The sequence below is a fragment of the Heterobasidion irregulare genome (assembly GCF_000320585.1).
Source record: "Heterobasidion irregulare TC 32-1 unplaced genomic scaffold scaffold_01, whole genome shotgun sequence".
In the NCBI taxonomy this organism is placed as follows: Eukaryota; Fungi; Basidiomycota; class Agaricomycetes; order Russulales; family Bondarzewiaceae; genus Heterobasidion; species Heterobasidion irregulare.
In genome coordinates this window covers 2,707,426-2,734,313 of record NW_009258197.1, presented here as the reverse complement: position 1 = coordinate 2,734,313, position 26,888 = coordinate 2,707,426, and the positions used below count along the sequence as shown (strand labels likewise).

Sequence of the window (26,888 nt, the reverse complement as noted above, 5' to 3'; positions counted from 1 at the left end):
CCAAGCTGGCGGGTCATGACATAATCGAGCATAGCGTCACCACGTGGGCTTTAGGGCAGGCGCTTGGGGAGTTGCTCAGACTGACCCTGTCTAAACGTTCTCGGCTCGGGCCATGAGCGAAAACTCACTTTCGAAGAAGTAAAGCTGATGGAAAGCTTGTCCCTTCATGTACAGTGATGCAACTTCCGAACTTTTTCGGTACATTGTCGCTCGCCAGTGCACTCCGGGTCCTTCTCGGTTAGCCAGTCCTCATGTCGATGTTGAGTGTAAGGCATTCGGTGATCCATCTGGTCCTCGTGGTACACGCGTTTCAAGCATTGAATCCTCACATGCGTCATGTGGAAGAGGATAGACAGACAAGCTGTAATGATAAAAAAACGACCCGAGAAATAAAACATAGCGCAGGAAACTGAACCAAACACACAACGGAAGGTCATCGACTCCACTGACCCTGCGAACCTTGCTTTTGTATCGACTTTCTGTAGACTTCTTTATCGACTTTTTTCCTGCCTAACGTCTCTATCCGCCTGTCCTTGCCTCTCCGCCGCGGCGCATTCCGGCCCCCTTCATTTCGGTCTGATGCGCCATCTACATCTTCCCATTCGTCCTCATGGACGTCCGCATCTTCCCTTCTTCGCTTTACTCCAGTGCGGCCGGTACCGCCCTTACCACCACCAATGTTTACGTTTACACGAGGAGGGACGGAGAAGCCGAACGCTTTGCCGACTTTCGCGAGATCCAACTGATTTACGTCGAAAATTTTCTTGAGTGAATACGAAGCGTAAGACTGGAGGTATGATCGATAGCCATCTCTGGCCGACTGGTGTAGGAAATAATTTTTCTGCAAGAGCTTTTCGAGCTGTCAAAGATTCAATATCAATAAATAGTTTGATCCGTCAGGTTATCCGAGTGACGTACTTGCGATTGAACGTTAGCAATTCGTTCCGCCGGGAATGTAAACTCGTTCAATGGAACTTTAGCCTCTTTCAAGTATCGCAAGAAACCGAGCTCGCTTTCGAGGAGGAATAGCAAACTCTTGCCAACTTTCCCTGCGCGCGCCGTACGCCCAACACGATGGATGTAATCGCGGGGGTCATCCGGTGGGTCGAACTGAACAATCCAATCTACACGTGGAATATCGAGCCCACGGGCTGCGACATCTGTGCAAAGTAGGATACCAGTTTCAGCATTGCAGAATTCGAAGAATGTGTTCGTCCGCTTTTGTTGTTTTTGTTTTCCCTAATTGAAGAATCAGATTGAGCAAGTCGGAGACGTGTGATAGCACAAGAGCTCACATGAAGATCGAGTACTGGTACATCGATGTAGTTCAATAGTTCGCCATGGTACTTTACTGAATTACAGCTAGAGAAGAATACAACAACCTTCTTCTTCAAATTCTTCTTCAAGAAAGTGAATAGAAGAAGGAAACGACGGTCGGAGGGGCAAACAACGTAGCCTTGGGATAGTGTTGTCACGGTGCTTGTTGTTTCCGTTCCATCTACGTCGATATACAAGGGTCCTGGCCGTAACGATATCCGAGCAAGGTCTTGCACTTTCGTGGTTTGTGTCGCAGAGAAGAGCATGGATTGTCGGTCCTCTAGAAACACGAAATGTGTCAGTTAACAGGAGACGTTGATATGTTAAAACTCACCACTTGGAAGTATAGAGATGATTTTTTTCATCTGGTCTTCGAAACCAACCTCCAATATCCGGTCGGCCTCGTCAATAACGAGTGCTTTCAAGTTCCGGAACACAAATCCTGGAGTTTCCTAAAGACAGTTGTAGCCCTCCCACGAACTGACTATGCGATTCATGTGGCCTACCTGCAGATGGTCCATCAAACGACCTGGTGTTGCAACAAGCAAGTTGACACCCTTGTTCAATTTCTCAACCTCGGCCCTCCGAGTAGCCCCGCCCATAATAATACCAAAAGTCTGCGAGTGATGCGCCATCAGCTCCTTCGCGACGCCAAAAATCTGCAATGCTAGCTCTCGAGTCGGTGAAACAATGATGACCCCAGTTCCTGTAGATCCGAATGTTCATCATATTGCAAATTATTCAAAGAGTATGAGAGCGCACCATTCCGAGGCTTGAACTTCATTCTGTGCAGAAGCTCCACGGCAGGAATCAAGAACGCCAGAGTTTTTCCTGAGCCCGTACGTGCAGCACCCAGAACGTCCTTTCCAGCTAGTAGTGAAGGAATGGACTTGGCTTGCACCGGTGTCATCGTGCTGAAGCCCATGTCTTCCAGAGCCCGCATTGTAGGTTCCGACAACTCTAGGGTAGAGAACGGTGGTCTTCCGGGCTCGCTCTCCTGAGGTTTTGGAGCCGGGGCAGCTACCTCGTCGTCACTGGACATGATAGTTTTGAAAGGTGAGATTACAGATGTCGAGAAGAAAGGAAATCCTCAATGCTGCCCAAAGGTTTGGAATAAAGTAATATTTCGAGGTCCTTCAGGCCTCCAGGGGCGAAAAAGTGCCTCGGCATTTACCGACGCACTTCTTTTAAATGCATTCAACTCAGGCAGTTTCGGTATCACTCCGTTCGTGCAAAACTCCGAACCATTCGCGTTATTTGCTCCAACTTATGGTTCTTCTCATACTCAGTGGCCCTCGGCCTTGTTATATCTGCCGCTTCCGCGAGTCTTGGGTATGCGTTTGGAACAAGACAGGCTGCACAACCAATATCACGGGAGACAGTGGATTTACTGACGACAGAGCTTGTCATTGAGGCAAAGGATGAGGGAGATTCGAGCGAAGATGGAGAGGACTCTGCGGATGGTGACTTGGCTGCTATTCAAGCCGGTGTCTTTGAGCCTTGCAAGCTTGTAAATCTTGCCTTCATGTGCCCTAAAGGCGAGTTTCATGGATAGTCTTTCTGTAGGTCTTAATCGTCCGCACGGACCTAAAGATGACTTCGGGAAAAATCGCTGCACAGTATGTTCAATTTGCGCACATTCATATATCATCAACCCACTTTTGAATCCAGATGCGGGTCAGTAGCAGCTCAGATAGTCACTAGTCAATGCTCCCACACTCAGAGTCCGCTTTAGACACGCAACCTTAGCATGCTATAAAGCTCTGGCGAAAAAAAACCCGAAGGTGCCCATTCATATGTATCACAAGTTTCATCATCATATTGAATGTTTCCTCAGCTAGTACAACACTGGGAACGGACAGGGTAGGTTTCTACCCATCTTTCTACCTCTAGCTATGTTCTGATTGTCCGACGCACGATCATTTTCAAACAGTCAAGCCAAAATCGCTCTGAGAGGTTCGTCAGAGGATGAAATCTTAGAGCTGGAAGCGATTGCGAAAAGCCTGAATCTTTGTGCCCGGTCGATACAAGACGCGTGAGATTTTGCACTCTTCTGCATTCCTTGAGTTCTTCGAAGTAATGGCGCTTTGATCATAGGGGTAGGACTCAAGTGGAAGCAGGTTCCCGAACTGTCCTGGGCATAGGACCTGGTAAGTCAAATAATAATGTAGCGAGAAAGCTGAGACTAATAAGATGTCGCACAGCGCCCGTTTCACTGGTCAACCAAGTAACTGGACATCTCAAGCTACTATGATGAGCGTATCCCTTGAAATTCGGTGTCACGTTTCCTCGTAGTTGCTGCCAATGTTTCTTTGATCTTATATGTGAGTCTTACTCAGGCATGATCCGTCCATCACCAAAGCTTGCGTACAATTTCCACTCACAACAAATCGTCGTACAACAGAATCTCACTTCATGCGAACTGTTCGATCTCTAAGCACTTTCATTTGACCTTTTGCAAAGTCCTTGACAGGTTGAACGCCGCCGAGATTAACGTGACATGTCTGCAGACAGAGCAAGGTACGTAAGTTAGACTGAAAGATCCGGGAAAATAAGGGAAAATAAAACATACGTGAAGCCTTGAACAGCATTGCCCAGTCTAAGAGAAAATATCACATGAGAATGAAGGGCAGCTCTGGAGTCTAAGACTGAGACGCACCCTTCACCAGACGCTGATATTTCCTCAGTGCAAAGGCCAACGTGATTCGTGTACAGAAGAAAATCCTGTAGCCAAATCACAGTTAGATCATGCTTAAGTCACATTGTACAGGAAACCCACCTCGAACATAGACACTGCCTTAGTGAGCATCGCCTTGTCGTACTCCCCAGCTCGCGTTAAGGCCTCAATGCACCTTTGATTGAAACATGGTTTACAACGAGCACTCATCCACACGTATGAGGGAACTTACCACAGCGTACACAGACAAAACGTGCCTTCCTCACCGCCAACGCCATCATCCGATTCCTGCGTGTTGTAACGATACACGAGATTCTGAAGCAAGAACACACGCGTGATTAACAGGTCGTGGGGGAAAGGGCCGTGATACACACATTGGCCATCAGACCTCCGCGTTCCGGGGTTTTTAAGACTGCATTTAACGTGCTTAGGAAGCGTGGATCCGACTGTCATGATAAATCATGAGCAGAGAAGGCACAATTTATATGGTGGAGTCAGGCGCACCGCTGTGGCGAAGAATACGAGGGGCATGATGAGCACCGACGAGTCGAGGACGTGGGTAGCTTCATAGCTTTGTCCAAATATCTGCATCTCAGGATTCCACGCGTAATTCATCACCTGTTCATACAGATCATCGCGCGCCTCCAGCCATTTCAGACGCCTAGGGCAGGGAAGGGAGCGCTTGTCGGCGAGGCGAAGACCTCGATCTATAGCAACCCTGAGAAGTATCATGTATATCATGCTCTGAAGGCTCTGGAGGATGAGCTTACCACATCATGACCTTAATAAGATAGCGTCAGTAAAGTCACTGCCACTGCATGGTGTTGCCCACCTTCGAATACTGCACCCGATTGTGTATATCAGTTGTTTGCATCCTCCCAAAGTCGCATCGGAAGACGTACGGTGAAATGCCGTTCTCTGTTCCTCACTTCCCTGCCAGATCCACCATTCATAAGGAGACTCAAACGCATTTTTGATGATGATCTAACTGACCAGATAGACCTGTGAAGCATTCAAGTGCGTACCTGTTGAGTAATCGACCAGGGCGGGAAGGGGTTAAAACATAGACAAGAAACGTACAGATCTGTGTCGTTGTAGTGCGCGACGACAACTGTGCAGCACGAGGCAAGAGTGAGTGCGCGGTGCGAGTGAAGTAGGATTGGCGACGTACAATCCACTCTGAATAGTATCGAGATATTAGTCCGTTGCAAGATACTCATATGTTTGTTAGCTTACAGTTCTCGGACAGCAACCCTGAGGTATGTGATCCGTTCAGCAAAGACGAAAAGTGCGGAGTAACAGGGCTTTCACCATGTATCATATGACTGTTTTGTGACATTCTTTCAGTAACAAGATGTACTTCGTGAATTAGCAACGTACCAATGGGCGACCAAACTTGTCGTCAAGGATATACTTGTCAACGAAGGATGTATGGAACAAATTAGAGAGGGCCATACCTTCTGTCCCAGATAAATACAGTCCAATCTATAGATCAACATAAGAACCTTTCTGCTGAGAGGTGAAATCTAGTCTATCGGGTTATTGGTGAGTGACTCTTAGAAAAGAACACGGAAGAAGTGCTCACTGTCTTACAGTTCACCGTAAATATCCTTCAAAGAGACCATTTAAAAAAGACGACGATGCCAGATTTAAGGCCTACTCACCAATTGAATATGATCTATGGCACCATTTCCGATCCTGAGGCGGGTATGCATTAGCTAGCATAGACGATGCTATGTTAGACGTCAGACACACCTGACAGGCTTTGACCCTTTGTGGCCATCTAGATGCATGAGCTCTTCCTCTGGGAATATTTTTCCACCTGGAAATTCGTTCTCTCAGTACAAGACCCACGACAAGGCACATATCCAGTACTTACCGTGGATAGTGTACATGATTTGCAAAGATCCATCTGGGTTCTTGTCTTTTAGTCTCTCGAATATGAAATCCATGTAGGCTGAGATCAAAATATGAGCGAAAATGATGATGGAAGTCGGAAAAGGTGCAGACAATTGGCCTCATGAGTGAACCCGAGGCGAATGAGGGCATAGAGCGTGAATGACGAGTCACGAATCCAGGATGCACTGCACAACCGAGATGCATTGAGTTCCAGGTTTCAGCACTCCAAATCAGCTGTACATACCGATAATCCCTGTTTATCGTGTTCGACTGTCATATCTTCATTCAAAAGCAGGGAATCCACCTACCAGTTCCTTGTCCCACCGATGAACTCTGGCAGACTGAATGTAGGGCTGGCCACGATTGCACCTGAAAGGCAATGATCTGAGAGCTACTTTCACTGTAAGAAGCAACATAAACTTACCCGTAGGCTCATAGATGAGCAGCTTCAAAGCGAGCGCACTTCGATGCACTGCTTCTTTCCACGATCCATTGTAAGTAGACCTCCTTATCCATGCATTCCAATATCTATTGGTCCCTAACAAGAGCTCGTGGATGAGGTCCTGTCGGACATCGATTTTTGAGCGACTGTAAGACACTCGCATGTAAACATAGCAAACCTTGGTTAATAAGGGATCGTCCTTTTCCCTGAGGGATGAAGCACCGATAATCAACTCTATAAAGACAGGTAATTTAGCACTTGCTAATTGTATTGTTAGAATCTCGCAGAGCTGCAAACCTACTTTCAAGGGGCACACCCAATGCCTGCGCGCGGGCCTCACTTGGCCTAAGCTTTGCCTCGTTTCCATTCGCCTCCGGCGCAGTTCTCAAAATGAACGTCACCGCCTGGCCCTCTTCGAGCGCAAGGTCCACGCTGATTGCAGGACCTTTGTGCCCCCTCTTTGCCAGATCAAGTAATTGAAGTTCAACGTCCGGTACAGGGACATTCTCCACCGTAGATTCCGCGACAAAGCGGAGATCAAGCGAAAGCGAGTCAGATTCAAAGAGGGCTTTCTGTTGCTTTGGAGCACCGTCGTTCCCGCCACAGGGAATGGAGTGATCGTCGACGATGCTAGTGTGGTGTGGGACGCGAGCGTAATCAAACGCAGGGGCGCATTCCACTCGAAGAGGTAGTTTGCCGCGAATGACCTGAGATACATCAATGGCGAGTTAAGATACGAAAAATATTAGGAGCATACCTCCACACGACGAATGAGCCAGTGAAGAAGCGGCTTGTGCGCAGCCGCACTTGGATTGCGGGGAAGAAAGTCTATATCGGGTTTTAACTGAGGTAACTAATCCACGTTCAATATGTTTTACCTGTCACACTGATAACACCTTCATCATTGAGGAATCTATGTTCGAAAAATTTATTAGTCGGTGGTGAAAGTTGGCTGCATTGAATTCTTTACTTGGTTTGGAGGACCTGTTATTGACTTTAAGCGAGTTTTTGGAAGCTCGTAGATCAAGGGGCATACATTAGAGCTTGGCAAATAGTTCTGCTTGGTGGTGAATGGAACGGGGGGCGAGATCGAGAAATGACCACCCTATTTTGAGGTGTATGAGATACAGAGAAGTCAAAACGAGAATGTATAGCTACCTTGTCCTTGTCCAATATCCTAGCAAAGACAGATGGAGAGTCGAAGTTTGGGATGCAATAGCTCTCGACTTCGGCGGGATTCAGCACTCCACGGCTCTAGGCCTAACGGCACAGAGCATGCACTCACTAGAGCCATCGAGACTGACCTACGGGATAGAATCAGCTGACAAAAACTGCGTCATAATGATGGGACGTACGAGGGCTGCAGTCCTCAAGTTCCCAATGCTAGACAACACATTTCGTGAGGATGATCAAAACGATCAGTAAAGGAGTCACAACGAACAGGCCATGATCAGAAATCGCCACATAGTCTCTTTCTCCGGAGCCTTTGTAGTGGAATGTGTTCATATCAAACCGTATGTGGGAAGCGTGCGAGTGGATCGAGGGCAACGCGAATGTGTTCAACCCCGGTACTTATGGGACATCGATTCAGGGCGCCAAGTGACGAGCTGGGGAAGCCTGCTGATCGGGCCTCGGGGCGTCGGTGGCTGTGTCGCCCGAACCTGACTCCGACTTCTGTAGCAGTTCTGTAAGGTTCTGCAGCTCAACGTTCTTTGCCTTCCTTCTTCTAGGTTTGCTCTGCAACAAGCACTGACCTGCATTCATATCCTCCACAAGATCAGAGTACGTTCTGTTCAAGTTCCTGCGACACAACGCATCGATATCCTGTGAATTAATCTCACGACACGAGCGTCACGAGCAACCATCTTGAAATGTGAATATCCTCCCACACACCCCGTTGCTATCCGTCTCTTTCTCTCTGTCACAAAGCCCGAACTCTAAGGGATATCTGGGGACGACGCCATCTTACAATACCCGTGCTCTATCTGTTGCGAAGTTTATTCCGATTTATCGAGGAATCTCGATGTCTAAAATTCATGTTCTATATCATCCCGCTCCGATCGAGTTCTTTTCTGACCCTTTAGTAGCACAATCATTCGGCCAAGTTCCTAAGCATCTGCTTTCTCCGCATCTACGACGATGTCCGAGTTAAGATACGAGGTCAGTTCGTGAGCCTTCTTCCAAATCACATCCCTCGTTTTCAGTTCTCATCGTAAGCGTCACGTTAGATCGTACCAGGTTTCTTTATCCAGGATAATGCTAGATTAGAATTGGACCCGGCATCGATAGCACCGGTAAGCACCCCAACGTTCGCTGGTCCGAGTCCCCCCACGGCGAGCACAATTTTCCGCTCCAAACCACTCACCGCAAACTCCATAGACACCGCCTTCACTGGGGTTGCTATCAGGCTCTTGGTCAGAGTTCACGTCGAAAATCGAGCAGCTCAACTCTGCTTCTGCCAACAATTCCGGGATATTTTATAAAGTTTTGTTTCTTGGAAGGCATGGGCAGGGATACCGTTTGTTGACTCCTACAGGAAATCGAGAACTAGAGCAACTAATACTATTCCAGATAATGTTGCAGCCAGCAAGTATGGCGAACAGGTGAGGGTAGTTCAGTGAAGATTAAACTGACCTTAACTGATCTTTTAAAGGCCTGGGACGAGTGAGTTCGTTGTCGATTCAATTCTATAACGCTGATTCCTGGCCTTGGATAGCTACTGGTCTCTCCTCAACGGTGATGGGGAAATGATATGGGGCCGTAAGTTATGCGGATCCTTCAGTTGAATTTATTCTGATACTATTCTGCGACAGCGGATCCCTTTCTCACAGCATTGGGTGAAGACCAGGCGCGCAACGCAAACGCTGCATGGAAGGCTGAGGTGTCGAAAGGAATACCGCTCCCGCAAAAGCTCTATAGCAGTCCGATGCGGCGTGCTATGCGCACGCTTGTATTCACATTCGATGGCATCCTCACAGCAACAAGCCCCAAGCCCGTGGTGATCGAGGTATATCATGCCATCTAGCTGACCAGCATCGTCGTAACAATTCTCCTTCGTAACGACAGAACTGGCGCGAAGAGTACGGAGAACATACCTGCGACAAGCGCCGGACGCGTTCGGAGATCCACGCCGAATTCCCTGACTTCGAGTTCGAGAATGGATTCTCGGAACATGATGTACTTTGGACCCCCGAGCGTGAGACGAAAGCCCACGTAGACGAGCGCGCAAGAAATTTCTTGAATCGACTCTTCGCCCAAGATATCGACGACACCTGTGAGTCGCGACTAATTCTTGCCGGTTACATTCAGTGATGTTAGCTGCGATTTGAAAGATATATCAGTTACCGCGCACGGAGGTATTATCAACGGATTATTACGCGTTATAGGGCGAGGAAATTACAATATGCTCACCGGAGGTAAGTAGCTTCGGCAGGTGCCCTTCGAAAGATCCTGAATATTCTGACGGTCACAATTCCGCACTACAGGCATCATCGTTGTCGTAGTGAAGGGGACAAAGGTCGAAAGGAATTAGACATGATGCATGATGCATGATACACAGTCTTCGTCCTAAATATGTATATGAATTCTGTATTTTCGTAGTGACCCTATTTTGATGCATCAGCTAACTGGGTTTGGGAGGCGCGCTTTGGGTGACGCGTAGCGGTAGCGGTGACGTCACGCGACGGCTGAACTTGCTCCTGAACGACGCACAAAAACCCCACAAAAGTGGAAACCCGAGACAGTGCATGAATGCGATTCGGTTGGTCTTTGCCATGCACATATCCCTGCTCTAACCCTCAGAACAAATGCTTAGCATCGCTCTCGCCCGTGCTTACCAACAATCGTTCGAGTCTCATCCAAACGGCACACTCGCCATTGCCGGCGGTGCGCTCAATGCATTAGGGGATGTCGTCGCGCAGATGGTACAGCAGTTTGTGAGTCGTTTTGTTTTTGACTTTCTCGTCGTCCCACTGACATCTCGTCTGTGTCGGTGCTGGAAAGTCTGCATCTCACGACCCGCACAAAGAACGGATGCCATATGACCCCTTGCGCACTCTCCGTTTCTTCTGTTTCGGTGCTGGAATGAGTAAGAGCTAATTATATCCGATATCTGTGGAGCATATGCTGAGGGAATACTCTAGGTCCAATGATTGGTCGCTGGAATAGATTTCTCGAGGCTAGGTTTCCATTGCAAGCGCGTCAGCAGTCTGGCCACACTACCCCGCGTTGGGCTACGTTATGCAAACGAGTTGCCTGCGATCAGATAGTAATGTTCGTCGACAGTGCTGCAGCATGATTTTGATAGCTTGACATTTCATCATACAGGGCACCTATTGGCGTACGTGTCACTCGGGTGCAATTTTAACTCCTTTTTGAGGCCATTATTCTTGCAGCTCGCGGTGTTCCTTGGTTCAATGGGCGTGATGGAAGGACGTGATGGGGCGCACATTCGCGGCAAGTACAAAGATCTCTACCGCCCTGCACTCATCGCCAATTGGAAAGTCTGGCCAGCCGCACAGGTTCGCCTTCATCTTGGTCTACTTTCTTCATTGCTTGACAGCGGATATACGATTGTAGTTTGTGAACTTCCGTTTCATGCCCTTGGCCTATCGGGTACCCTTCCAGCAGTCTTGCGGGGTGTTCTGGACGCTTTACCTGTCTATCATCAACTCTAAGTGAGCATTGGTTCGTTCTCTTTATTATCGGACCTTTGGCTGATCGTCTTCTACAGCGAGGTCCGTAGGCAAGATCAGGAGGATGCTCTTCACCTTTAGACTTGCATTGAAAAGCTTTTCATCCCACCTCAACTCACCATTTATCTTATCATTGTTGTATCTTGTAGCCTTACAATCAGCTCTTACACTCAACTTCATTCGAGTAGAGGTGTTCGTTGCATCATTAGCCACTAGAATATTCTGCTCCAGACGACGTTGTACATACTTTCATTGGTAATACAGAACGGTCTTGTTGATTGTACCGCACATCACATATCACAACTGAATCGCCCTCGAAATGATCAAACAACAGTAAATTCAAATGAGGTACAATACTTTTAGATGGCCATCTATGAGGCTCCATATTTGGGCTTGAAATACGCTGGCGGAAGTTTGGCCAACACATCTACTAGAGGGCGCTCGACGACCAGCAGCTCACCCATATCCAAAAAGTCGACGAACAAGATTGGTCGGTAATGCGTAATCAACTTGAAGTTCTGTCCGTCTTCCTTCGTCGGGGCGCCAGGCGGGGCGTGCTGCTTCCGCCTGCGTTTCTTCCCAAACCCACCCCAGCCGGCAGGGGCATCCAACTGGACCTTGCATATCCAGGTCGAGCCCCAGAACAACGCCAGGCTCGTGGCCGTGCTGCCTGGTTCCGCTGCGGGCATGAGCGCAACGCCGAGGACCGGATCGTGTAGATGAGTGAACCGCTTCGGGAGGGACGCGCACAACTCGCGGGACCACGGGGGAAATTGTCGTGCTTCGACGTCGTACATTTCGATATTGTTGTTCGCAAAGGCAAGGAGAAGTAGAGAAGGGGTGCTTGGAGAGAAGGCGAGCGCATGGACAGGGTGTGGGAAGGTTGGAAGGACGGTGTGGTGTTGGATGGAGTCGAGGTTGAAAATGTGCGTGCGCCTGTGGTCGTCGGTAGTTGCAAGCCATTGACCATCAGGGCTGACCGCCATGCGAGTGACGGCCCCGATAACGGGCTTAGAGAATGCTGGCTCATCAATATCTGAGGTCACCATGCTGGGGGCGTCGTTTTGGGTATTTGTATCGACCTCGGTCATCTCAACATCCTCCACACCTTCGCTTCGTCTGCCCTTCACTGTCCTCTCACCAATGATGACATCCTTGACTCGATGTTGACTAAATCGACGCAGGACGCGAGGCTTCCCGGTGTCCATTCCGAGGTCAATCACGAGAATATATGACGAACCGGCAAGGGTCATCACAAGCTTTGACGAGTCAGGACTAAACACGAGCGAGGATGCACCAGTGGAGGTTGGCGAGCCTGCTATATGCTGCTGCAAGACTTCACCGAACTCACGAACACGTTTGGGTTTCAGATCACCAGATTTCTGCTCGATAAAGCTTTCTCAACAAGGATTGAGCAAGAGACGCGAAACACTCACGGTTGCTTCCAGTGAGAATAATTTGGTCTCGTAAAAATCGGAAACGACAAGCCATGCACCGTCGTCCGAGATTGCGCTAGCAATCAAATTAGTGCGAACATTGAGCACCATGTCCAACACCTGCTCCCAGCCTCCCGCCTGACCGTCCGCAGACAGCTCCTGATCTGCCTCCTCTACACGACTTTTCGGCAATATCCTCCAAACCGTCAAACTAGCTTCCCGCATGCACATGACCAGTCGCGTCTGCTTAGCCACTTTAATCGCGCTTGTAGAACTAGGCCCAGAAGAGTAAGCGAGTCGTCGATGATACGCATCTTCGAAGGTTGCGACCGTGCTTGTAGAGAGGGGGTTGATAATTTTGGCAGATGTTGTTGTTTGGGGGAGAGCGGCTGGTGTGAGGACTACTGACATATCGAGGCCGCCGGATGCGAGTATAGGTGCAACATCAATGGGGAAGCGTCGATGATGGGATGACGGTAGTGGGGTATGAGGAGGCCAGATCGCTAGAGTTCGCACGTCGTGTGAGTGCATTCGTTTGGAGGATGACTGGACCCAACGGCTTGCTGATGAAAGAAGGGACGATCCTGAGGTCTTGATGAGGGAGAACTGGGCTGTTTTCTGGTCCACTCCGGATGTATAGACCGTCGTGCCATCCTAGTTGTGTAGTCAGCCTTGGCAGCGGGTATATATAAACGAAAGTAAGCGCACAGAGCCAATTATGAGGCAAAGAACATCAGCACCATGCGCTTGAAAACTCTGCAGTTGCGTACAAGTTCGTGAATCCCAAAACTTGACCATACCAAGAGAGTCTCCCGATACGATTGTACCATCTCTGTAGGACATCAGTATCGTACACGCAATATCGAGTCAGGCGCTATACTTACCCTAGGGCACCAACTGTCCAGACCAATGTCCGCTCACCCCTCATTTTATCCGTTCCCATGCGATCAAGGACCCTTCCTGTCGCAATGTCCCACTTTCTCAAACTGCTATCAGAGCATCCAGCGACAATCCACGAATCCAACCATTCATCCTCATCGTCGTCACTATCGTCATTCTCTGACAAGGGCAAGTGTGGGCCTTTTTTTGCTTCACGCGGTACGGGGGGACCCCAAGCTACACTCAGAATGCGAGATTTGGAGCGGTCGAGATGGCGGAAATGACTAAGGCTGTCATCTTCTAGAGAACAGAGATGAATGGAGCCGTCTTCGCAGCCAAGTGCGAGGAGAGTAGATGATGGATTGGCAGCTATTGACCAGATGGAGCCTCCTTGGGACGAGATTGTTCTCTGTGCAAGAAAAGTGAGAACCATGGATGTGTTACACAAATCGAGACCGCTGCTTACCCGAATACATCCATTGAGAATATCCCATTCTAAAAGTTCACTTCCACCACCTGTACTGAAGAGACGGAGGTCTACAAGAGACGGGACGTCCTCTGGATCCATAGCGTGCCGAAGAGTGAGAGCCAGAGAATCAACTTTAGATTGATGAGGACCTGGTAGTGTCTAGAACGCGCCCGCGAATCAGATATGTCCCATTTCTGTGTCACTGCAGACGTACCTTTTGCACGACCCAAGCTTGAGGAGCCTGGACCTCAGCCTGTGAGCCCGTCCACTCACATATCTCTATATTGCCATTAGCTCTGCCAACGACGAGTGTCCCAACTTTTGGGACTTTTATAGAGAAATCTACTTTCTTTTTGCCTTTTAAAGACGGCAAAGGCAAAGGGGGAAAGGCCAGAGAGGTGATGGCGGACGGCAAGTAGTCGACAAAGCGGCAACGATGAACAGAGAGTGTAGTTGTCCCCCCCATGGTAACGCACCAGAAAGTCTACCTGGATTGTCGGTGAGGGTGTTCAGCTCTTGCGCTCAATCTAGAGTGAAGGAGTCAAATGCCGCGGAAGGAAGAGAACGCGAAAGTGTATTTTCCGCATCGCGAGCCGGATTTGGCGCGCGGTGGCGGACACTATTAGCGGACACTTCGTCTCTTGCCAACTCCCATTAGACTTTCTCTGCTTTCACCTCATCCTCAATCACACTCGAACTTGTTCATCGTGAGGACCGAATACTGCCAATTCCAATGTCTTTCCTTGGACGATCCAACGCGCCTTCAGGTGCCATCAACACAGAACGGATCGAGATGGCCGTCAGCGAGTATGTGCACCCCCATCCACGCGTGTCCCGTTGTATTTTACTCAATCATTTGCGCGTTTCGAATCAGATTGGATATGGTGACAGACGTCTTCAACAAAATAGTCACGTACGTGAAGCCTTTATTTATTCTTATGTTTCACTATGTTGATGAATGTTCATGCTGTCTCTTCAGGTCGTGTCACACGAAGTGCATCAGCACGCGCTATGCAGAGGGCGATTTGAACAAGGGCGAGAGCGTATGTATTGATAGATGCGTCGCGAAATTCTTCGAGGCGAACAAGAAGGTTGGGGAGCGGTTGCAGAGTGTAGGTGCAAACGCTATGGGATCGGGAGGCCCAATGGGCGTGTGAGGTGGAGGATGGCTTTGAGCATGACCAACAACAGATTCATGTTGATGAAGAGCGGCGTTGACGAAGACAGCGACGCACATTATCTGCCAGCTTAACTTATGCGCTCTTCTGACTCTAATTCGTAAATGGAATGCGTTCAACTTCGTTCGTGGCTTTACTTAAACCAATGCCATTGCAGGAGAAAGCTAGTCGACATCTATCAGCATCTATCCCACCATACCCTCCAAACTCTAAATCAGACCTAAAGGACATGAATACACGCCGGCACAAGTGAGAAAATCTGAAATCATCATTTCGCCGAACCAGGGAAGCAGTCGGCCATCGTTTTCGAGTGTTTATTCTGTGCGTGTTCTTCCAGACTGCGATTTGGAAAGCTTGTCAGCCAAGCCCTGAGATTGGTGAACAAACGAGGACTCACGCAGGTGCACGAGTGGTAGTCAGCTGGATACATGGATGATTAGCGATAGTGTTTACAACTTCCAGTAATGAGCACGTACGAAAGGTTGCTTGCAGACAGAGCACACGATATTCTTTGCCGCCTCGTTAACCTTGCTCTGGCTCTTCGACCCCTTGCCACCACTCTTTTCGGCGTTACGTTCGCGCTTCTGCTGTGCCTTTGCTCCCTGAACCAAGACAATACATTCAGCAGCCAGGAAGCCTGATAGAGACGTATCGGAGAGTAGTTACGTTGCCCATAGTGATTATAGTATACAGAGACGAAAGTTCTTGACAGAAAAGAAGTTGAAGATAATGAAAAAACAAGAGTGAGAGCGGTAAAGGCACGGTTGAGCTAAGAAGAGGCCATATACACGAGAGCGCACGTGAGGGATCGTCTAATTTCACGTGAGAAAGCAAATTGACGCGTCGACGCGTCGGATATGGCTGTAGGCTCATGGCCTTTTACGTGTATGAATGTCAAACATAGGCAGTTCATTATAAGATGATTCAGTATTATGCAGTCCAAAGACACATAAAAGCACAGCACTGCGTAATGTCAACGGTCACGAGGATTACGAGGCATCCGTCAACATTTACCACCAGCAACATCCACGGTAGGAAGCGTCTTAATGATGTCTGTATCATCGTAAATCCTGAAGCGGGTACTTGGAACGCCCTCAAAAGCAGCTGCAAACCGAGCATCGGTGTTGTTCGCACCATCTACACGGCGGATCCAGATGCAGGAGACGAAGTCAGCACCAAACTGGCGGAATCTGATGGACACGAGTCAGTCGAAGCTCAGACCGCCTGAAAGAAAAATACCAATCACATTTGACCATACGTCTCAGGGTCCTTCTGTGTCGAATCTCCAACAGTCAGGAACTTCTTGCCTGGATACATTCCATGGATCTTCTGAATTTGCCCGACTTTATAGTCGAAAACTTGGTTTTCGTTGGCAACGAGATCAGCAAGACCTTCGACGTTCGTGAAAGTGAGGTTCTGTAGGAAGATTGGGCCATTGGGAAACGTGGTAGTGATGAAATCGTTGAGGAAAGGGTAGAGCTGGAATGGTGATCCTGAGACGTAGAAGAAAGCCGGCTTGGACAGTGCAGTATTTAAATGACTGTAAAGCTCGGGCATCTAAGGGGAAATGCGTTACCGAATGACAGTGTGGAAAATTAGGCCATATAGACTTACTCCGGATACTGGAGTAGGGTCATCGAGCAGAGTCGCCTGGATGACTTTCAGCTTGTCCAGTGTATTGGTAATCTTGGATGTGGGTTTGTTAAACTGGATCCAGATACGCTATGCTTGAACATACCTTCACGGTGTCATCGATGTCTGAGGGAAACAAAATGAGACGAAGGGTTACTTGAAAGAAATGAATGAAGACTGACCAGAGATCACCCCAAAACCGTTCGCAGGGGACGGGAACACCTTTGCAGTGAATGACCTGTTGTCCGTGGACTTAACGGTCGCTACCAATGGTCCACTGCTACATGTGCCAAGGGATACATTCTGGAGGACGATTCCATGGTCACTCCCTAATCCGGCTGTACTATCCAACGTTGCCGTTCCTGGACTACACCCAGCAACGGTAACCGGGACCTCCTTCCCGCCTGATCCAACTGTTGCGAACAATTTGAGCCTGTCGCCGATCCTGTCTACGTCGGTGACATTGATGCCCAAACCCGAGATGAAGGATTCGGCGGCACTCAAGACCGGTGAGATGTTGAATGCGGCGAGGGAGACGTAGGCCTCCATTTGGGCTATCGTCGTCTTGCCGGAGGCATCAAGAAATCCGGGCGCATCGAAAAGGAGGACGTCATTGAGACTGGAAATTGTATCAAAAAGTCGGCGTGTCGGGGCGGCATTAGCGGAAGAAAGATGAAGGTAGAGCGTGAGGAGAGACGTGTATGAAACGCGCATGCTGGACGAGAAGGGAGAGGGGGGCACCGAGATACAGACGAGACTTGAGGGTGTTTAAATAAAACGAGTGACTTGAACGTTCAAAGGAAGTTGGCCTTGGAAACAAATTTAGTTACGAAGATAACAGAATCAAAAATATCTATAGAAAGAACGTGAAAAGGCCTCCAGGGCTCCGGGACAACAGGGTATTTGGGAGAAGGCGAAGAACGTTCGACGCAGAGCGCACCTTTTTAAACGAACGCACATGGGAGGTGACCCATAAATATACCAGACTGTGTTGTTTGGTTACTCGTTGATGATGATGAATGATACAGCCAAGGAATTTCAATTCAAGAGGCACACAGCAGCTCTTACCTCGAGACTACTCGCTGTAATACCATCTTTACCATTCCATAGCGTTTCATGTGGCCTGGAACAGTTCGCTTCATGGTCCGAGGCTTGACTCAAGCTGCATTGAGCTTCTCGGTGATAGCATTGTTATTGACGATGACGACGAGTGCTACCGAGTGTACCTCCAAATATGATCGAGCGCAGTCTAGTGGAGGCAGACAATGACAGACACTGACAGACACACATGTCTACACATGTACATACGGCCGAAGTTCCGATCCGCATAGTACACTTTGACTCACACGTGTCACAGATCTCAAAAAAGTCAACTTAGAGATATCATTTTCTATTCTGAAATGATCTGAAATGATACGACCATTTTTATGTGGGAGTCATATCCGATCCTGCAGATTCGTCCCACATCTTCGCCTAGCACCAATCCGCAGCAACACCACCATGACTGAAGACATCGAGGCCGCCAGGGCTAAGGTTGCCGAACTCGTCAAGTTCGACGTCCTGACCGACACTCAATCGGAAGACAATGCTCGTCAGGCTACAGACGTAGCCAGATGCTTCATATGTGAGTAGTTCAACTATCTTACTTTTTAATTTGTCTGAACGAGAGATAAAGCCGATACAATCACAGGTATACCGTTTACTTGTTGGCAGCTCGTGGAAGCATCCTGAAAGGGTCTCAGTTCCAAGCAGAGAGATGTACAAGTATGCTATACAAGCGTCCCTTGGCGACGACGTCTATCACGAACCGTCAACCATCGCCCTAGAAGCCCACATGGCCCGATTGACCGGGAAAGAGGCAGCTCTCTTCATGCCCTCGGGCACTATGTCCAACCAAATAGCCTTGAGGACACATCTCAAGCAGCCACCGTATTCGGTTCTATGTGACCATCGTGCGCACATAAACAAATACGAAGCAGGCGGTGCAGCTTTCCACTCTGGTGCTCATTTGATCACAGTCATTCCTTCAAACGGCGAGTTACACGAGATCTGAATCAAGGTACTTACTCGGGGATCATACAAACTAATGCTATGTTATGGTTTTTCAAGGTCATCATTTGACTTTGTCCGATATTCAAGAACACATCGTCACTGGCACCGATCTCCATTGGTACAACGAATTGTCTCTCCGCTTGACATCAGGACCGCTGACTTTGGCCACTTGTCAGCGCTCCAACTGAGATTATAGAACTTGAAAATACCTTGAACGGTACCATTATACCCCAGGAGGAAATCGTCCGCATCTCCGATTATGCTCACAGCCAGGGTGTAAAAATGCACCTTGATGGTGCTCGCATCTGGCATGTAGCTGCAGAAACAGGCAACCCCATCGCAGAACTGGCCTCACCATTCGATTCTGTCAGTCTTTGCTTTAGCAAAGGCCTCGGTACGTTTTCAGCAACTTGTCTTTGCTTAGCCCCATTGACCCCAGATCGATCTCGTTTCATTAGGCGCCCCCATCGGGTCTTGTCTTGTAGGCACGAAAGAGTTCATCACCAAAGCGCGCTGGTTCCGGAAACTCTTCGGCGGTGGAATGCGGCAGACTGGCATCCTTTCAGCCTCTGCGGCATATGCTCTCACCAATTACTTTGTGAAACTGCCGCATGTGCACTCGCTTGCTCGCCGACTTGAGCAGGGCCTCAAGGATATTGGGGCGCATATAACAAGCCCGGCCGAGACTTGCATGGTGCGCCATTCTCCACTCGACTCGTATGTGCGTACCTTACCCGAACCTAGGTTTTCTACGACCCATCGCCTCTTGGTTTGGATTACGCTGAGATCGCCGAGCGCGGTAGCCAGCTGAATGAGCGAATCATATTAGGCGGCTCTCGTCTGGTCGTGCACGTCCAGACTACTGAGAAGGCTGTAGAAGATTTCCTCGCCCTGATTCGCGAACTTGCCGAAGAGAAACGGAAAGCGGGGTTTGTTGCTCCTGAGGCTGAACAGGTGCCGGGCAAGTACAGAGATATCTATATCCGTCCTGTGAAGAAGGCATAGAGCTTCAGGGCGGTTTAAATCGCCTTGACGAAGATTTTCCAGCATGTGCGCACTCAAAGATCGTTGGGAAGGGGACGATTTGTCAAGGGTATACTTACCTGTTGTAATACTCTTGTACTCTTGTCTATTAGAGAGAACAATCACTGGGTCATCGTAAGCCAACCGACAAGCTTTTCAGGATATCATGCTTGTTTTCAGAGGTCTATTTTTGGATCAGCCTTTTCCGACATATTTCTGCTTCTCGTACTCCCTCCAGAGCTGCTTCATCGCCGTCTTACCGCCCGCATCTAATGCAGAAATCATCAATGCATCTCGTGCGTGCTCGCTTAGCATCCCACACAATATAAACAAGCCTGGCTGCAGCTCACGCCGCACCTCGGTCGACATCCCGCACAACGGATCGTTGAGCGCGTCGACATAGGCCTCGATGACATATGTTACGTGCTTCGCCAATGGACGGGAAAGTGACTCGTGTTTATGCGTGTCCTGCATGTGAGTACGGACGATACTTTTTGTAGCGAGCGTCGATAGCAGGCGAGCTAATGCCTTGCTCTCGTCTACTCCGAGCGGACGCGAGGGATCGATCCATTTAGGAAATGTGTCTGCGACGAGTTTGTGTTGCTTCATGCCGAGATGGGGTCGGGGGCTGCGAAGAGTTCGAATCAACTGGCTAAGCACTATGCATAGGTGGGGAAGCGTGATAGAGACGAGATCCCGGCGCAGGCGGACAAGTGCGCCAATAATCGCCGTGATGTCGTGGAACATATTGCTGTGAGTCTCTGCGTCGTGGGAATCGGAACCGGACAGGTACTTGGACAGGAGAGACCAGATGTTGGTGAGGTTTACAGGCCGCAACGAAGTCGGCTGTATAGATAAACGTTTAGTAGAATTTTGAAGACTATATCAAGAACTTACGTGATCCGTGCATTGCTGGCGTATAAAATCGAGGACCTGTTGGCGAAGCGATGGCGATCCAGCATAGAACATTGAATGGTTCACGAAAACATCGAGACTGCGAGTCATGCATGACTGCACGACTTTCAATGTCCCTGTCCCGAATCTTAGAAACTGGAAAATCTGATATGAAAGGCCTCAAACTCACCCTCAGGTGCCTCGCGTAACATTAATGCCATGATATGCACTAAATGCGTCATATCCTCGACATGGTCCTGGGTAGACAGTGGCTCCAATACCAGTTCTAGTGCATGAGAAAATTCTGTTACTGCCCACTTGCGACAGGTTTCAGCCAAGGTCACATCCATTAACTTCTGACCTTTTTGACCAGCGAACCAATGGTCAGGCTTCACGTACTTCAAAGCAGGCAGTTCTAAAGCTCACCCTCTTCCTCGCATGATCGGGCGAATAGAACATATGCAGCAACAATGACACCGATTTGAGATTCCCGGCTGATCTCGGTGCACCATTGAAGTTCAGTCAGCAGTACGGCCAAAATAGAATTGCATAGCGTGGAAGATATTTTCTGGTCTGGTTGTGCAGATAATACTTGTATCAATTGCCTTCCATGTCCTGCGGGAGGAAGGCCTAGCGAAGAGGAGGGTCAGCATTGATCAGATTGGAAAGCGAGTAAACACGCTGATGAGTACTTACTTGAAGAACCTATCCAGCGTCCAAATGCGATACATTGGCACCAACACTCGAGCACATCACAAGACCCGGATATGTCTCCGGAGTTCACGACGTTCTCGACAAGAGGGTGAACAATTCCCGCTATATGCTCATATAGTTTCATCAATGTCGCTAACAAGGCCTGCGACAATCTGCAACGCCATCGTCAAATTCGAAAGAAAACCTCAATCATTTGAAAGATTAGGCCGCTTACACAGAAACGGTCGTTCCTCCGGTTAACATACTCATTAACCGAAGCCCACTCAGGCGGGGGATTGCGGTCTGTGAGCCAAAGTCAAAAGGCAATCCGATTAGCCTCTTGACTGTTTGTATGAGGGCGTTGTCTGTCCCCTTCTCCGCGTCACGTATTATCGTGCTATGAGTTTCAGTAGTCAATACTCAGCTATTCATCGGAGAAAAGAAGATAAATCACATTAGATGCAAGTCAATGAGGTTGAGAGTGATGGAGTCGGAGTCAAATATGGCGGACGGTGTCGTTTCGATCATGTGCAGCACATACTCAAGGGTGAGCTATGAAATGAATTAAGTTTATAGATACATTCCAGTTTGCGAATGTCATAGACGTACCTGATGCTCAGCCGATCCCATGAAACTAAAGGTTTTGAGCAAAAAAGCCCTCAAGGAAACAACCAGCGAGACGTTATTTGCATCTTGATGTAGTGATGGTGAAACTCCGACGGCGATATCCAGAGAGATAGCTCGCTTGAGCAGATCATTTCGCGACGATCGCGAGAGGTATTCGCTCGGGCTATATAGTAAAAATCTATATGCTCCTGCAGCATCTTGAATCTGTGTGGTCGTCACAGAAACCCTTCGACTCCTTCTGCTATTTGAGCGTGCCAGAACGTGCGGGACATCTATTGCGTCGAGTGAAAACGTCTTCATCTGGAGCACTGTCAGCAGTGCAGCTGCGCGTGATGATCGCTATTAGAAAGCCACGGTGTGCGGCACATGTAACATCGCTCACCGCGAATGTTGCTCTTTTCCCAAAAGTCCGCCGAATGGAAGCATTCTAGGACGACTGCGAAGGGTGTAAGCTCTCGCGCTGTAGATGGGGTCGACAGTATTTTCTCGCTACCGCTGATTGAGAGCAATATACCAACGAGGCGTTCGTGTTCTACCGCAGAGCCAAAGATCCTACAATTAACAAGCAATTGTTAGCCGCTCAACGCATTCATATTGCCAAGCTCGCCTACATACTCGATGACGGATAACCACCTGTCCAACACCAGTCGCAGTAGACCGACTGCAGCCGTGGCGTGGCCGTGGTCTTCGAAGCCCAACTGAGAGGATCGGCCAGTCCACGTAGCAGGGCTCAATAATGCAGGGCTCGCAAAATATCTCTCGAGATATGTCAGAGCGGCGTTGATCACGGTTTGACGATGCGTGAAAGCAGGATAGGCCGATCGCTTGAATAGAGTACGGAACTGTGTAGTGTCGGGCACAGTCAGCCCTGAAAGATAAAGTTCTAGGGCGCGCACGTACTATTTCGATGCGATATTCGGGAAGGGCGTTTTCATTCGAGACAACGGCGACCATCCCTTCTTCTGCTTTTTCAAACGCAATGTCTCCAAAATCACCAGCGGCTTCCACGGCATATCTCAGCCTCAACGCAGTGGTGCCAACAACCTGTGCTGCCCACTCGTCTCCGTCGGCTCTCGCTCGGTCCTCTTCCGCTCGGCCAACCTGCTCTAAGCTTGTCTGTATTGCTTCGCTGACAAACCCTTCCATTGCGCTCCTTACTGTATGCCTTATCTCTTCTTGTCCTTCGTCCGTGACTAGATGAACGGGCAGTGCTGAAATTACTGATGACACGACTCTCGCCGCATGGGCAAAGCGTATTGCCCACGAGTCCACATTCAAGCTCGTAGATGCGACTTCCTCCTTTGGTGCGGACTTGCGCCTCTTTTTCCGAGCGCCGACTCCGCTGTGAGATAAATCTATTTTGTACGCGTCTAAAAATCCTTCCCATATTTTTTGTAGAGCACTGAGAACGTCTCGCGTCGTGCTAAGTAGCTGTCCGGGGGTAAAGAAGGCGTGGACAGATCGCGAGAGCTTTTCAAGATGGGAGGACATCAGGATGGGAGATGCAGCGGTGCTTGTGTACATTGTGCGCCAGGTGGATGAAGATTCAGGGCTGAGAGACAACGGAGATGCGAGAGCGGTGAGAACACATGCTATGTATGTTGGGAGCGTGCGTGTTTTTGTGTGGCTTGAGAGGAGCAGGAGAAGTAATTCGGAGGCGGGCGATGTGGTCGACGGCTGTACAGGTGTTGGAATTGTCAGCAGGTTCGGGAGAATGCGCGGGATGTAATCATCTATCAATTCGTAATCTATGCGGGTGATAATATATAGGACTTTGATAGACAGATCTGTTAGGGGTTTTCGGGACTCTGTAAGGTCTGAATGAGACTCTCCTGTCAATGAAAGGGTTAAAAAAAGCAAACCTTCCCAAGCATCGCCCAGAGCATGAATGGCCAAATCAATGTCCTCCTTCAACAAAGCTTCAGCCTCTTCCGACCCGACCACGAACAGATTCTCTTTCTCGACAACGGTCAGAATCTCCCCTCGCGCCTTCCATACCTGCGTCTGCTGCTTATTGTCCCCAAGATTTCTCAAGCTCTCTTCTAGAGCAGCAAAAAACTTCACAGAACTTGTGCGCGCGTCTAGCAGCGACGCGTCTCCTGGACCGAATATAGCTGAACGATGTTTTCGGACATTCTGCGCGAAAGAGGCTAGCAGGTGCGGCAATATAGGAAGAGAAATATTGGGCAAGGTGGTGATGATGGATTTGAAGGAACTGAAGAGAGATGCAGAGGCATTCGCATCGGAGAGTTGCCGTAGGGTATCGAGACTGAAGAGAAGTTCCACTCCAACCGCATATATGTCTGAGAGTAGTGGGGGTTGCAACATTCCGTCACCATCGCAAGGTGACTTCACCATACATCGAAGCCAGCTCTCAAGATGATTTTGCACAAAAATTTGGTGGAGCTAACACATGTGAGAGTAAGTCACCAGAGATGAACAACTTCGGTACAAAGCATACCTTCTTCTTATTCGAAGAGTTGCTCAACGCTGTTTTCAACGACAAGGTGACCATCGATCCAATTTTTTGGAAGCCATCGTCTGCTGATGGTGCCCCAAGAGCATCGAAGACAGCCAAGGGCCCGAGCAACGCCCCGAAGCAATCTAGCAAGGAGTCTGGGGTGATTTTTTGTACGGCGAGTGGCCAAAGCAAGGATATAGATCGACAAGATATTGAGTATATGTGACTCCTTTCATTCAAATCGAAGCTAGTCGATAGATTGAACAGAGAGATGACGATAGGCGCAATGGGAGTCCTATTGAGGAGAGGGAGGAGCCATGTCTTATGCATGCGGGTAGACTCTCCAATAGTTTGCGATGTTGAGCGCGGATATAAGACATCAGCAAGTAGCTCCCAATACCGCAGATCCAAGATAGGATTCGAAGTCCTGTGTAGTGTAAGCTCATGGGCATGCGAAGGAAATCCGAACTATGTGCACGTACGGTTCGTTTGCGCGGTCTTTCAACAACCGCGTCAGGGCCCAGTCCACAATTGTTTCTCCTTTGTTAGGGATGTGAAATGAAGGTGTGTCCCATGCCTCTTTCGCAACTTGTATCTTTGAGGGTTCGCCTGCGTCGGGGGTAGCCTTAAGGGCGCGGACAAAGTTTTGGGAAGATTGGAGGTAAGCCATGATAATCAAAGTCACTGTAAGCGCGGAGATTTTCGTTATATGTATTGGAATGACAAGTTTGGCATCATGAGTATGCTCTATGGGGAGGTCCGTAGACTTTTGTGGAGAACAGATGAAAGTTAGCCTATATTCAACCGCAAGCCTCAATTGATGGTCCCCGTGGGAATGTGTGTAAGCGTCATGTGATCAATTAATGCATGAACGCGTTAAACGACGCGTCGTAGTCCTTTAGATGAACGATGAAGCACCGCCGGAGCGGTTTCTTGTCGTCGATCAGCTCTCAATCCACCCTTCTTGCATCGAGTCTTTCACCATATTCTCCGGAAATGCCCTCATTTGGTTTCTCCTTTGCCAGAAGTTTGAAGACCCACATGATTTCCAGGTCCAGTGCATTTGCCAGCTGTTGGAAGGCACTGATGTCTTCACTATCACAGCTACAGGTGATGGCGAAAGCCAGCTGTTATCTATGTTTATTATAGTCTGCCAACTGCTTGCACAACATGCTCAATATTGGCCAAAGGGGTTCTGCCTCCCCAAGAATCCTATAATGATTGTTGCCATGCTAATGGTTGCTTGTTGATGAGAATGTTGTGGACTTTGTCTAGGGTCTTGGCACCAATCTCTGTCCACTTGACCTGACTTTCTTCACTTGTGCACTTGCTAACAAGGTGTAAACCACTGGATACCTTCACTACAGACTTTGCCTCTTAGATGAGCTGTTTTTCAATGAGCTATGCTGCCATTGGTGCAAGAGCTGAACAAGCATTTTTTATTTCAAGATAGCAAACAGAAGTAGAATACATGAGGTTGACCTGATCAGAGTGAGGCTTTGGTCAATTGTCAGGGCTTTGAAGCTAGTATTCAAGGATATGGGCTAGGATGTGAGCATTCTGACTATGAGGAAAACTTGCTGATGAGTAAGCAATGATCCTTTTGTTGTGAGACCCTTTTGTTTGAGTTATCAGTCTTGTACCAAAAGCAATACTGTAAGAATGTGCCAAAAGACCAGTTTTCTTGTTGTATTGCAGCAAAGATCCTTGAGAGTTTCTTTTGGACAAGCTTTTGAGAGGGTGGTAGATGAGAAAGTGATACTGTTGGGGTATTGGAAGAAGTGGATATAGGAGGGGGATTTGTTGAAGGAATGTATGCCAGAACATGAGAAGAAGTGGAGTTTTGACTGTAGTTTGAACCTAGGATGGGGGATGGGGAGTTGGCTGTCCATTGGGGGATGCTTGTATGCCATAGAGATGTTGCAGGAGCTATGAGCATGGTTGGAATCATGAATTCCATGGCTGAGAATGATGACAAGCAGAGCAGTCCATTGCTCAAAGCATTGAAAAAGCTGTAGGAGTAAATCAGCTATGGGAATGTTCTGACCATCAACCAAGGGGGCATGACTGAATGTAGACTGTATATAGGAGAGACCCATCCAATTGATTTGTCATCAACTATTTATCAGTCTGCTAAGGAGACTAGATAAAAGTAGTCTCCTCAGCAGTCTGGTAAATAGTTAATGACGAATCAATTGGGTGGGTCTCTCCTATATACTATCACTGGCCCTATATTTGGACAAACTGGACAAAAAAAATCCTGCCCCTATAGACTTTGCCTTTTACCCCCAATATTTGCATAAACTGTTACGACTGCTCGTCGGTAACCCCAAGAGTAGGAGGTTCTTCCCTAGGTCACTCGTGGAGGATGTGTGGAACAGTGGTCTCAACTGTACGTGTAGCACAGGAGCCAGAAGTGTATTGCGATGTAGCAATGAGGGTACTGTAGGAAGACAGTACTGAACGAGGTAGGCAGTATGAAGACTGCCTAAGAGCGAAGGGCTGTAGTAGGAAG

General features: G+C 48.6%; 12 protein-coding genes across 12 annotated transcripts; 5 read left to right on the top strand and 7 right to left on the bottom strand.

The window, feature by feature from the left end:
- Positions 1-313: 313 nt before the first annotated feature.
- Positions 314-2,423, bottom strand: HETIRDRAFT_431836 (uncharacterized protein). Its single transcript, XM_009543111.1, has 6 exons — positions 2,080-2,423; positions 1,824-2,023; positions 1,652-1,769; positions 1,296-1,597; positions 919-1,239; positions 314-859 (listed from the first exon to the last, which is right to left on the bottom strand). The coding sequence occupies exons 1-6, from the start codon at positions 2,357-2,359 to the stop codon at positions 434-436; spliced, it is 1,647 nt and encodes a 548-aa protein (XP_009541406.1). The 5' UTR covers positions 2,360-2,423; the 3' UTR covers positions 314-433.
- Positions 2,424-2,508: 85 nt separating this feature from the next.
- Positions 2,509-3,571, top strand: HETIRDRAFT_305697 (uncharacterized protein; the record flags this gene model as incomplete). The annotated part of the gene is made up of 8 exons (XM_009543110.1): positions 2,509-2,542; positions 2,607-2,827; positions 2,884-2,936; positions 3,053-3,101; positions 3,155-3,180; positions 3,251-3,352; positions 3,415-3,467; positions 3,522-3,571. 8 exons carry the CDS (start codon positions 2,509-2,511, stop codon positions 3,569-3,571), a joined length of 588 nt encoding a protein of 195 aa, XP_009541405.1.
- Positions 3,572-3,667: 96 nt separating this feature from the next.
- On the bottom strand, positions 3,668-7,923 carry HETIRDRAFT_145522 (glycoside hydrolase family 15 protein). The gene is made up of 35 exons (XM_009543109.1): positions 7,777-7,923; positions 7,691-7,718; positions 7,621-7,639; positions 7,494-7,561; positions 7,372-7,440; positions 7,306-7,319; positions 7,214-7,248; positions 7,093-7,163; positions 6,637-7,042; positions 6,514-6,569; positions 6,318-6,456; positions 6,202-6,262; positions 6,138-6,146; positions 6,005-6,078; positions 5,874-5,951; positions 5,750-5,816; positions 5,659-5,692; positions 5,588-5,604; positions 5,452-5,479; positions 5,375-5,389; positions 5,306-5,319; positions 5,231-5,248; positions 5,166-5,173; positions 5,075-5,105; positions 4,988-4,996; positions 4,897-4,927; positions 4,827-4,835; positions 4,765-4,775; positions 4,499-4,712; positions 4,369-4,440; positions 4,227-4,309; positions 4,097-4,169; positions 3,977-4,041; positions 3,890-3,916; positions 3,668-3,821 (listed from the first exon to the last, which is right to left on the bottom strand). Exons 1-35 carry the CDS (start codon positions 7,839-7,841, stop codon positions 3,761-3,763), a joined length of 2,079 nt encoding a protein of 692 aa, XP_009541404.1. The 5' UTR covers positions 7,842-7,923; the 3' UTR covers positions 3,668-3,760.
- A 138-nt stretch (positions 7,924-8,061) lies between these two features.
- HETIRDRAFT_469614 (uncharacterized protein) lies at positions 8,062-9,759 on the top strand (the record flags this gene model as incomplete). The annotated part of the gene is made up of 10 exons (XM_009543108.1): positions 8,062-8,208; positions 8,423-8,495; positions 8,564-8,629; positions 8,715-8,853; positions 8,907-8,938; positions 8,989-8,999; positions 9,052-9,095; positions 9,149-9,342; positions 9,402-9,609; positions 9,668-9,759. The coding sequence occupies exons 2-10, from the start codon at positions 8,475-8,477 to the stop codon at positions 9,757-9,759; spliced, it is 807 nt and encodes a 268-aa protein (XP_009541403.1). The 5' UTR covers positions 8,062-8,208; positions 8,423-8,474.
- A 382-nt stretch (positions 9,760-10,141) lies between these two features.
- HETIRDRAFT_306668 (uncharacterized protein) lies at positions 10,142-11,015 on the top strand (the record flags this gene model as incomplete). Its single annotated transcript, XM_009543107.1, has 6 exons — positions 10,142-10,270; positions 10,338-10,422; positions 10,478-10,607; positions 10,662-10,674; positions 10,730-10,855; positions 10,914-11,015. 6 exons carry the CDS (start codon positions 10,142-10,144, stop codon positions 11,013-11,015), a joined length of 585 nt encoding a protein of 194 aa, XP_009541402.1.
- Positions 11,016-11,400: 385 nt separating this feature from the next.
- HETIRDRAFT_167066 (uncharacterized protein) lies at positions 11,401-14,279 on the bottom strand (the record flags this gene model as incomplete). The annotated part of the gene is made up of 6 exons (XM_009543106.1): positions 11,401-12,411; positions 12,466-13,119; positions 13,174-13,297; positions 13,350-13,753; positions 13,811-13,972; positions 14,028-14,279. The coding sequence occupies 6 exons, from the start codon at positions 14,277-14,279 to the stop codon at positions 11,401-11,403; spliced, it is 2,607 nt and encodes an 868-aa protein (XP_009541401.1).
- Positions 14,280-14,546: 267 nt separating this feature from the next.
- Positions 14,547-14,970, top strand: HETIRDRAFT_41588 (mitochondrial import inner membrane translocase; the record flags this gene model as incomplete). Its single annotated transcript, XM_009542044.1, has 3 exons — positions 14,547-14,620; positions 14,688-14,726; positions 14,793-14,970. 3 exons carry the CDS (start codon positions 14,547-14,549, stop codon positions 14,968-14,970), a joined length of 291 nt encoding a protein of 96 aa, XP_009540339.1.
- Positions 14,971-15,259: 289 nt separating this feature from the next.
- Positions 15,260-15,593, bottom strand: HETIRDRAFT_307252 (uncharacterized protein; the record flags this gene model as incomplete). The annotated part of the gene is made up of 3 exons (XM_009543105.1): positions 15,260-15,329; positions 15,389-15,411; positions 15,468-15,593. Coding segments are annotated over 3 exons (219 nt in total), but the record flags the coding sequence as incomplete, so codon positions are not given.
- A 287-nt stretch (positions 15,594-15,880) lies between these two features.
- On the bottom strand, positions 15,881-17,635 carry HETIRDRAFT_145519 (uncharacterized protein). Its single transcript, XM_009543104.1, has 6 exons — positions 17,564-17,635; positions 16,806-17,432; positions 16,730-16,749; positions 16,606-16,677; positions 16,238-16,548; positions 15,881-16,181 (listed from the first exon to the last, which is right to left on the bottom strand). The coding sequence occupies exons 2-6, from the start codon at positions 17,335-17,337 to the stop codon at positions 15,995-15,997; spliced, it is 1,122 nt and encodes a 373-aa protein (XP_009541399.1). The 5' UTR covers positions 17,338-17,432; positions 17,564-17,635; the 3' UTR covers positions 15,881-15,994.
- Positions 17,636-18,075: 440 nt separating this feature from the next.
- HETIRDRAFT_153986 (uncharacterized protein) lies at positions 18,076-19,680 on the top strand (the record flags this gene model as incomplete). Its single annotated transcript, XM_009543103.1, has 7 exons — positions 18,076-18,247; positions 18,299-18,313; positions 18,366-18,656; positions 18,733-18,793; positions 18,852-19,069; positions 19,134-19,369; positions 19,420-19,680. Exons 1-7 carry the CDS (start codon positions 18,124-18,126, stop codon positions 19,678-19,680), a joined length of 1,206 nt encoding a protein of 401 aa, XP_009541398.1. The 5' UTR covers positions 18,076-18,123.
- A 168-nt stretch (positions 19,681-19,848) lies between these two features.
- HETIRDRAFT_437965 (uncharacterized protein) lies at positions 19,849-20,667 on the bottom strand (the record flags this gene model as incomplete). Its single annotated transcript, XM_009543102.1, has 2 exons — positions 19,849-20,544; positions 20,596-20,667. 2 exons carry the CDS (start codon positions 20,665-20,667, stop codon positions 19,894-19,896), a joined length of 723 nt encoding a protein of 240 aa, XP_009541397.1. The 3' UTR covers positions 19,849-19,893.
- Positions 20,668-21,298: 631 nt separating this feature from the next.
- On the bottom strand, positions 21,299-25,028 carry HETIRDRAFT_244958 (uncharacterized protein; the record flags this gene model as incomplete). Its single annotated transcript, XM_009543101.1, has 11 exons — positions 21,299-21,458; positions 21,521-21,682; positions 21,740-21,837; positions 21,895-22,235; positions 22,295-22,364; positions 22,557-22,754; positions 22,813-23,464; positions 23,588-23,720; positions 23,775-24,318; positions 24,374-24,800; positions 24,856-25,028. Coding segments are annotated over 11 exons (2,958 nt in total), but the record flags the coding sequence as incomplete, so codon positions are not given.
- Between the last annotated feature and the right edge of the window lie 1,860 nt (positions 25,029-26,888).

What these genes read in the sequence shown, in the direction of transcription:
- HETIRDRAFT_431836 (XM_009543111.1), bottom strand. Translation starts at nt 2,359, where the DNA reads ATGTCCAGTGACGACGAGGTAGCTGCCCCGGCTCCAAAACCTCAGGAG. An exon ending in GAAGTTCAAGCCTCGGAATG is followed by an intron (nt 2,024 to 2,079) that starts GTGCGCTCTCAT and finishes TCGGATCTACAG; the next exon opens with GAACTGGGGTCATCATTGTT. An exon ending in TACCAGTACTCGATCTTCAT is followed by an intron (nt 1,240 to 1,295) that starts GTGAGCTCTTGT and finishes TTCTTCAATTAG; the next exon opens with GGAAAACAAAAACAACAAAA.
- HETIRDRAFT_145522 (XM_009543109.1), bottom strand. Translation starts at nt 7,841, where the DNA reads ATGAACACATTCCACTACAAAGGCTCCGGAGAAAGAGACTATGTGGCG. An exon ending in ATTGGGTGTGCCCCTTGAAA is followed by an intron (nt 6,570 to 6,636) that starts GTAGGTTTGCAG and finishes CTGTCTTTATAG; the next exon opens with AGTTGATTATCGGTGCTTCA. An exon ending in TCGTATTCTTCGCCACAGCG is followed by an intron (nt 4,441 to 4,498) that starts GTGCGCCTGACT and finishes TTATCATGACAG; the next exon opens with TCGGATCCACGCTTCCTAAG.
- HETIRDRAFT_145519 (XM_009543104.1), bottom strand. Translation starts at nt 17,337, where the DNA reads ATGCGCGTTTCATACACGTCTCTCCTCACGCTCTACCTTCATCTTTCT. An exon ending in CGGTTTTGGGGTGATCTCTG is followed by an intron (nt 16,750 to 16,805) that starts GTCAGTCTTCAT and finishes TGTTTCCCTCAG; the next exon opens with ACATCGATGACACCGTGAAG. An exon ending in ACATCGATGACACCGTGAAG is followed by an intron (nt 16,678 to 16,729) that starts GTATGTTCAAGC and finishes CCCACATCCAAG; the next exon opens with ATTACCAATACACTGGACAA.